Source organism: Watersipora subatra, chromosome 11 (genome assembly GCF_963576615.1).
Source record: "Watersipora subatra chromosome 11, tzWatSuba1.1, whole genome shotgun sequence".
Taxonomy (NCBI): Eukaryota; Metazoa; Bryozoa; class Gymnolaemata; order Cheilostomatida; family Watersiporidae; genus Watersipora; species Watersipora subatra.
Genome location: NC_088718.1, coordinates 45263338 through 45272803, shown reverse-complemented (window position 1 = coordinate 45272803; position 9466 = coordinate 45263338). Strand labels below are relative to the sequence as shown.

The window sequence follows — 9466 nt, the reverse complement described above, 5'->3', positions numbered from 1 at the left end:
ACACGACAGTTTATAGAAAACTCTGTGTGATTCCATAATATGCTAAATGAAAACTAACACATGGTGTTTAATGTATTCCCCATGCTCATCAGAGCTGTCTAGACGAATGGGGTGTAGCAGCTCACTCAGTTCGTTGTCAAACATACTAGGAAGTGCAGCAAAAACGTATCGAGTTAATAAATATCATATCATTTTTGTATATTCCTCAGCAGCTTTACCGTGTTACCTTTATGTTAAACATGCTGGATGCTTGGAAAGATTTCTTCAGTTTGATATATTATAATGAAGGTGCCTTTTGTTGATTAGAACTGTTTATTTCAAACCTGCACACGAAGTGATTGCACTGATCATATCAACTGAGATCAAACAGGAAGAGCCTACAGTGAGTAGCCAGAACTAAAAAGACAAACTAGAACAGAGTTGTACAACAGGACAACACAAAGTAGTGCCAGATTAAAAATAGTAAAAATGGAAGGTCTACAGATAGTAAAAACAACACAACATGCTTAACAGAGAAGAGCAAATTTACTCTCCGTGCTTGGTGAAATAGTTGAGCTTGTCTTTTGGGTTTGGAATTATCGTATCTTGACCGGGCTTCCAGCCAGCAGGGCAAACCTCGCCATGCTTATCCGTGTATTGAAAAGCTTGTACAAGCCGAAGCGTCTCATCAACAGACCTATGAATATCAGAACACTGTTATTATTGAGGATCAACCAACATATATACCGTATTTATTATACTGTATTTATTCGAGTATAAGTCACACTTGTTGTAATAAAAATATCACCAAAAAATCGGGTGCAACTTGTAAATTAATTTTTCCAACATTTCCTCGCTATTCATGTACCTAATTAACACATGTCTTTGCACTTAAAGTTACGTTACATGTGACTAAAATGTGTCAAAAACAAATATCTCATTTGCAAAATTGGCTTGGCATAGCGCAAAGCGGCTTGGCTTTTAAAGGAAAAAGTTTTTGCTTTGATGCTGCTTTTAAACCGACACTTGTAGACTTTGTTTAAAAATGTGGAAACAGCAGCATGAACATACTGTGTTATCTGATTGCAACGAACATACCGTGTTATGTAATTGCACTGAACGAACAATGTTAAAAGTTTTTTACTGTTTTTCATGCCGAATGGTTCGATGTATGCATGCGTCTTATACTTGAATAAATGCAATTCACCGTACAGTAGCAATAGAGGTTACAATAGAGGTTACAATAGCGTTTACAATAGCCTTACAATAGATGTTAAAATAGCGGTTACAATAGCCTTCAGTATGACAGAGTTATTAGCGATCAACAAATAAAAACTACTGAACTAGTATTTAGACACTATAACTTATATGTTGACTTGCAACAAAATTCATATTACAGTTATTTGGTATCAAAAGATTCACCATGTCTTACTCTGTTGTGTTGAAGGTGCAAAATATGTGGAAATGTGATTACAAGCTCTTAAAAGCTCAAAAATGAAAAGCCGCCATAGATTGGAATCTATTTATTTCTCTGACGTAGTCATGACAGTTTGATTATTGTCTTGTCACGTGATGTTCTCACGTGAATGGAAAGGCCAATAAGAAGCTCAATATAAACTTATCGTAGCACTAGTTTATAACAAACACTCCGGGTTTTACCGAAGACCCCGCATCAAATATAGCTTATATAATATATTACAAGCTCTTAAAAGCTCAAAAACGAACAATTAATCGCAGCCATCACGAAAACGCTGTAGACTGGAATCCCATCCTAAAACGGCTTAAATGGGACGCTGTTGAACACAATGACTTCTGTTTACACTTTCATGCAACCTCAATCGTCAAAATATTTCCGCAAATATACTTCACGCATTCAATAAACCCATGTCTATTGTTCTTATGTGTCTGTTTCATCATCATTGTAATGCTGTCACTTTGAGCACTGATATCTTATAACCTACTGTGAAAATTCATTTATTTTTTTAACATTAGCTCGAAGGAGTACATATCATTGTCTGATAATCATGACGAGCCTGTTGGTCACCTGTGAAAATCAAAAAATGCTGCAGAAATTGTTCACGCTGTTTAGGAAGAAGTATGGGTCACATGATCAGATTACGACTAGACGACGAGACCAAGCCGAAACAAAACTGCAAATTAGCGAGCATCTATATTTGATACAGGGTCTTCGGTAAAACCCGAAGTGTTTGTCATAAACTAGTGCTACGAGAAGTTATACATTGAGAATTTTATTGGCCTTTCAATTCACGTAAGAACATCACCTGTCAAAACAATAACCAAATGGAATGACTACGTCAGAGAAATAAACTGATTCCGATCTACGGCGGTTTCGTGATGGTGGCGATTAACTGTTCGTTTTTTAGCTTTTAAGAGCTTGTAATCACATTTCCACATATTTTGCACCTACAACACAGCAGAGTAAGACATGGTGAATCTTTTGATACCAAATAACTGTAATGTGAATTTTGTTGCAAGTAGACTTTTAATGATTATTCTCCTACAAGAGAAGACAACTTACCTTCCAACAGGTAAGTCATTCATGGTAATTTGACGAAGGGTCCCCTTGTCATCAATGATAAACAAGCCCCTAAAATAGCACATATTAGAATGTAACTTAGCAAACAGACAAATCTGGTAAATGTTCAATCAAATTGTTATTCCACAATCCCAAGCATATCTCATGTAGATTTAGCTCATGTGAGGCAGAAAATTAACAACTTCAAATCATAGATTTTAACTGCCTGATATAATGGCCAGATATTGCGGAGTTACATATACATAAAAATAACTGATTCTACCAGGGTTATGTTACCTTGGTCTAGGGTTATGTTACTTTAGTCCATGGCTATGTTACCTTAGTCCAGGGTTATGTTACCTTGGTCCAGGGTTATGTTACCTTAGTCCATGGTTATGTTACCTTGGTTCAGGGTTATGTTACCTTGGTCCAGGGTTATGTTACCTTGGTTCAGGGTTATGTTACCTTGGTTCAGGGTTATGTTACCTTGATCGAGGGTTATGTTACCTTAGTCCATGGTTATGTTACCTTAGCCCATGGTTATGTTACCTTGGTCCAAGGGTTATGTTACCTTGGTCCATGGTTATGTTACCTTGGTCCAGGGTTATGTTACCTTGGTCTAGGGTTATGTTACCTTGGTCTAGGGTTATGTTACCTTAGTCCAGGGTTATGTTACCTTGGTCCAAGGCTATGTTATCTTGGCCCAAAGTTATGAGAGGATCATATGAAACTTGTGATTTTGCTTAACCAAAATCTTCAGTTTGCAAAGAAAATAAAAATCATCCATTTTCTTCTTAGCAAACTGCAATTCGCAGAGACATACATCGGTAAGACTGTGTTCCAATCCATACCTGAGGCTATGGCCAGCATCCTGCAGCAGCACCCCGTAGTCTTTAGAAATAGTGTGTGTGAGATCAGAGAGAAGTGGTATTTGTATCCTACCCAGACCTCCCTGTGCCCGCGGAGTGTTCATCCTAGCCACACCAACATTTAGATAAAGAAGTATATCTTATTTCAGGTTACCCGATGGATGCAAACGTAAATATTAAAACCTTTGATTCAAACTGTGACTGATAGTTAAACACTATTGAGATGAGCTAAAATATTAGATGTAATTGCAGAATCAGTGAGACCTAGTCTCATTGAAAAGTTCTCTCTAAAAAAGCTTTCATCAAAGCTTTTCTAAAAGAGTACTTTTCAATGAAACTAGGTTCAATCGATTAGTCCATTTTCTAGAGAGCAATCAGTCAAGACTATTGCTCTCTTGAAAAGCTTTCATAAAAGCTTTTCTAGAGAGCAACTCGCTAGAAAAGCTTTTATGAAATTTTTTCTAGAGTTCCAAAAAAATTTCCAACAGATCTGCCTAAGAAGTTTTTGCAACTCGGACTATGGTTGTCCCACACGTTGAGCAATAATAATAATACATAACAATAATAATACATAGCAATAATAATACATTGCAATAATAATACATAGAAATAATAATAATACATAGCAATAATAATAATACATATAGCAATAATAATACATAGCAATAATAATAATACATAGCAATAATAATAATACATAGCAATAATAATAATAATATACAGCAATAATAATAATTCATAGCAATAATAATAATACATAGCAATAATAATATTAATACACAGCAATAATCATAATAATACACAGCAATAATCATAATAATACACAGCAATAATAATAATAATACATAGCAATAATAATACATAGCAGTAATAATAATAATACATAGTAATAATACATGAAATTCCAAAATCACCTGTAGTGTTGACCACTAAGTCTACTAATCTTCCTCAGTCATAAGGATTATGAAGCTATTAATCTTCCTCAGTCATAAGGATTATGAAGCTACTAATCTTCCTCAGCCATAAGGATTATCAAGTTACTAATCTTCTTCAGTCATAAGGATTATCAAACTAATAACCTCCATCAGTCATAAAGATTATCAATCTACTAATCTTCCTCAATCATAAGGATTATGAAGCTACTAATCTTTCTCAGTCATAAGGATTATCAAGCTACTAATCTTCCCCAATCACAAGGATTATCAAGCTACTAATATTCCTCAGTCATAAGGATTATGAAGCTACTAAGCTTCCTCAGTCATAAGGATTATGAAGCTACTAATCTTCCTCAGTCAGAAGGATTATCAAGCTACTAATCTTCCTCAGTCATAAGGATTATCAAGCTACTAATCTTCCTCAGTCATAAGGATTAGCAAGCTATGTATGTCAATACCTATGAACACGGTAAATAAACATACCAGGCTAGGTGAGTGAACTGCGAGTCAACGGAGACGGCTACCACCTCCGTATTCACATCGTGGAACTCTGCGACTCTGTCACTGAAGGCTATGATCTCAGTTGGGCAGACAAACGTACTACAAGAATTGTTATACACAACTAGAAGCTCATTGGTTAGTGCAACAAATACCATTGCTGCCAACAGCAAGCGTATTATTAACCCTAGGATGTTGTGTCATGGAATCATACATCTTCCCAGCTTCTCTTGAACCAAGGTTATTTGAAGGTTATTTGAGCATCAAGACTCCTCTAACTCGTAGCATTTAAGATACCTTTCCCTGCCAAGACTATGAATATTAACTGGAAAATTGTTAAAGCAGCTAGCAAAGAGATTTTTAAAATAATTGTTAGATGTTGTATGCAATTTGTTTCTATCGCGTATAAACGATGCATAAGAATAATATTTACAATAATAAAAGCAATGTCTGTCCGTCTGTCCGAAGGCACACTAAGAGTGTTAGGAACACAATTGCCTTGCACAGGAATCAAACCCAGGGCATCAGATTTACATGCAAGCGTGCAACCACTGAACCACTCGATCGCCGGACCACATCACAGGATAATTATGCGCATACTGATTACTCATGACGATCTCTCATGGTGCACGGGACTGGCAAATGTACTGGTGTATATAACAGAATCAAGAATACTTCAGCTTTCATTTAGATGTAAGTTATTGGCTTATGACTTATATGTACGCTGGATAATAAACCTGAATGACTAGATTATTCAAAGATGTCATTCAAATATATTGTTATAACACAGTTGCTAGCAAAAAATATGCTGTTCATTTTTAAAATGAAAGTACTAATCGTCATTGGATAAATCGTGTGGTGACACCGCAATATAACACCCCAATGGCTTTTAGAAAACATGGTGAATGAGTACTTTTTAAAAACGCTTGAATAAATGTTTTGTGAAGGCGTATGTCAATGTTGAATAGTAAACACCATGTTTTGAGCAAGGAGCAACACGAAGAGAAAAACTGACTATTGGAAACCAGCAATAAAACAAGTGTGTCTTTAGTCACTGACAGTGCATAAACTATTAGCACGAGTAGGCTGGCTGTTTCTTGCACCATGAGAGATCCTCATGTCTAATCACTATATTTAGTTATATGCATAATTACTCCACTATGAAGCTAGGTGACTAAGTGGTGCAGTTCGTAGTGTGCCTGACTAAACAACATCCCATTGGCTGGGTTTGATTATTGTGCATTGCATTCATTTTCTGAACACTCATAGCTTCGAATGGACAAAACAGCTCTTATTGTAGTAAAGATTTATCAGTGATGAACTGGTGTCGGCTGCTGTCTAACTTATAGCTATGAATCATAGTCAAACTTGGACATACCAAGTAATCATGATCTGATAATCATTTTGCACATTGAAGATGTAATATGTCAGAGCAAATTATATTGTACAAATATATTAATTTTTGTATAATTCATGCCAGAGCCCAAAAACAGAAGTAATTTACTACTGTTTTTGGGCACCGCTGTCACTTGAGGTGTTTAAAACACTTCAAGTGATCATGTGTAGCACTTCAACAAAAGTTTCATATAAAACTACGAAAAGCAAATGCTAAAACTATATTACTAATAAGTAAAAAGAGACTCAAGGTTACTTTAACTAATAAACTCATCAATGGAAATTGCTAGAATAAAACTAGCAAAGGTGCAGAGGGATTTGATGTTAAGATACAACTAGCGAGATGAACTTACAGTTCTTCATAAGACAATGCACTGACCACCAAAAAAGATGCCTTACAAGGTCTTACAGGTGATGTACAAGGTCTTACAGGTGACGTACAAGGTCTTACATGTGACGTACAAGATCTTACAGGTGACGTACAAGGTCTTACAGGTGACGTACAAGGTCTTACAGGTGACCTACAAGGTCTTACAGGTGACGTACAAGATCTTACAGGTGACGTACAAGGTCTTACAGTTGACGTACAAGGTCTTACAGGTGACTTACAAATCTAAAGGGTAGAAAAACAAGACTAGATATTTTCCTTTGAAATCTGCCAACTTGACATCTTTAAATTCACCATTTACAACAGCTGTTCCTTCAAAATCTGGAGCTGGTTTTGATACTACAAAATATAAAACAGATTATCAGATGGCTTCTGTGAAAAGTATCAGAAATCGAGGAAAGAAAAGCTGATCGTCTATAAGTTGAATAGATAATTGAAGAAATGGCAAGTTGAAGCATAAAACCTTCCTGTAGTAACCAGCATTGGAGAGAGCAACGGTGGCCTAGTGGTCTAAACAGCTAGACTAACAAACAACAGCTTGGGATGGGGTTCAATTCAAGAATGTCACCAGTGGTGACAAGAATAATATCCGACCTTAAATCGCTCTCCGCAACTGGGCATGTCTCTACTCACCCAGCTTAACCTTCCGATGAACTCAGATATGTCCAACCAAAATCACAGAACCACTGGTTGTGCAACAATGCTTATAAAAACACTGCAGTAAAGTAAGCAGGCATTATACTTGATCTTTGCAGGATTTCTAACACATATGACAATTTGGCCTACAAACATCTTCAAATGTTTTGATTTGAGCCTAATTTTTTTATAAAAAAATTGAAAATGAGCACTCCTGAATGTCTGGTATAAATGCGTGAGGTTACAACATCTTTACAATAATGTACGCAGAGCCCTCAGGAGTTAGATTACTGAAACAAGAAACAGCCATGGGTAGCAGCAGCAGTACCAGTAGGCTAACCAAGATTGCTAAAAGCAGCCCAATAATTGCAAAAAGCAAACTAAAGTAAATCAAACTCTGACCACAACTTAATAAAATAGTGAGAAAAGAGGGTCTCTTGAAGGATGGTTTTGGATCTCTGATTTTATATCCATCCGCAAAGCGTTTTTATTTCTATTATATTACTATATTGCTATAATTGACATCTACTAGCACAAAAAATGTATGCTGATATCTTGTGTTTGTGACAATGCATAAAAGAACTTGTTAGCTTTCTTATTGACATTAGAAACATTACTACTACATGTCATGACATTCCTCGACATGTCATGTAGTGACATGTGATGACAAATGCGTTTATCTAGTACATGTAATTGTAATCTTTTCATGTGATTAAAGGTATAAGTATGAAAACAGTAGCTCTTGTTTTTAGGTAAGGTATGATTAACAGAAAAAATTGGTGCAAAGGTATTAGAATGCAATTTATTTGTGAGCATACAAACTACTAGATCATCTTTGAGTTAGATCAAATAGCTATTGTTTAAAGAATGTAAATATTATGACCACGTGACTGTATATTTTTATTACTAAGTATGAGACAAAATATAGCACACGGTTAATATGTATGTGTTCATGGCATGCTTCATCAAAATTTTCCTAAGTCTAATTGTGATTTGACAATGCATTATCAGACCCTCAAATCTGAAGAAGTTTTGTAGAGCCTTTCGGACATTTGCGTATATCCTGCATCTAAAGATATGGTAAATAACTTTCCCGGATTTCTCTATACAAATGCACGCAGGAAAAAATGAAATTTTGCGAAGATGATTATGGAGAAAGTTTGCAAAAAGCCATGCTAACTAAACCGTTCCGTTGTAAAAACGAACGTCACACCATCGAATTTAAAAATATATTAACTGACCCAATTCAACCTTAATGATTATTGCTTACAACAATAAAGATGGCTCATATGCATAACGCTACGTGTAAAACAAATAAATTTATAACTGTAAGCTAAGTTCTTATATTTATGTATACTTAGTGCTTTGCTCCATTGAATTTCGTGTCCTGACGCTGGTTTAAGCTCTTGCGGATATACGTGACCACCAGCGTACGTTTGGCATTGTTCTTGTCCATTTACCCAATTAACTAAGGCTGCAAGCGTCCAAAATACTACGATTTGCATGTTGGAAGACGTCGTATGTTGCCACGGTTTGAACCGGAAACATATTATTATTCACGCCTCCTTCAAATGAGCGCACAACGTGTTGAATGCGGTGTTACGATTTCACACCATATTTTTAAAAACCTCAACCAGATGTCTATGTTGGCAAAATACGTCTTTGACCTTAGCTATACTCCATAAATTAAGCGTTTGTCATAAAGGGATCGGTCGCCCTCATTACTTATCGGTAGCGAGCTCTACAGCAAACTAAATAGCGGTTGTAACTCAATAAATGTCAAACGAAAAGTTGGATTCTTTACATTCATCGAAGCTGCTAGTAGTACTGCATATGAACCAAAAAGACTTATTTCGTAATACTACGTAAGTCCACTTTTGAAAATGGTTTTATACAAACTAGATCTTTGTGAGAAGGAAGTTGAAATTGCTTGTTCGCATTTAGGTGTTTATCCTTTAGGTGCGAACTATATAAAGATGTTGACAAGTAAATATTAATTTGTGTTTGAACATCGCTTAAGCAGTCTCAGCTGTCGGATTCTTGTTTTTAACATACTTTACTTGTTGTACTTTCTTGCAAGAGCTTGTTGCCTTTGAAGCATCAAGATTCTTGGGCACTATGCTTGCAGTGCTTTTTGGTTTTTTCTGAAGAAGAATAATAGTAAAAGTTTTTGTGACGCTATAGTTTTTATAAACGAGCAGTTTTGTTTCTGCATGTAGCACTTGAATAA

General features: G+C 35.8%; 2 protein-coding genes across 4 annotated transcripts in view; one reads left to right on the top strand and one right to left on the bottom strand.

Annotated features, from left to right (window-relative positions):
• Positions 1–302: 302 nt before the first annotated feature.
• LOC137408760 (peroxiredoxin-2-like) lies at positions 303–8787 on the bottom strand. The gene is made up of 6 exons (XM_068095344.1): positions 8594–8787; positions 6822–6939; positions 4803–4919; positions 3367–3489; positions 2519–2587; positions 303–676 (listed from the first exon to the last, which is right to left on the bottom strand). Exons 1-6 carry the CDS (start codon positions 8739–8741, stop codon positions 526–528), a joined length of 726 nt encoding a protein of 241 aa, XP_067951445.1. The 5' UTR covers positions 8742–8787; the 3' UTR covers positions 303–525.
• Positions 8788–8975: 188 nt separating this feature from the next.
• LOC137408311 (calmodulin-binding transcription activator 2-like) overlaps positions 8976–9466 on the top strand; it is a 36946-nt gene continuing 36455 nt past the window's right edge. For 2 of the 3 annotated variants that reach the window (XM_068094794.1, XM_068094796.1), the window contains exon 1: positions 8976–9101. The gene's annotated coding sequence lies outside the window, so the exon portion shown is untranslated. The remainder of the gene's footprint in view (positions 9102–9466) is intronic. The other variant, XM_068094795.1, reaches the window with a different exon arrangement.

Excerpts from the sequence above, each read along its gene's own strand:
- LOC137408760 (XM_068095344.1), bottom strand. The coding sequence starts at position 8,741 with ATGCAAATCGTAGTATTTTGGACGCTTGCAGCCTTAGTTAATTGGGTA. Across the intron at positions 4,920-6,821 it reads TTTTTCTACCCTTTAGATTT|TACGTTTGTCTGCCCAACTG; the intron begins GTAAGTCACCTG and ends CAATTCTTGTAG. Across the intron at positions 3,490-4,802 it reads CAGTTCACTCACCTAGCCTG|GATGAACACTCCGCGGGCAC; the intron begins GTATGTTTATTT and ends TGGTGTGGCTAG.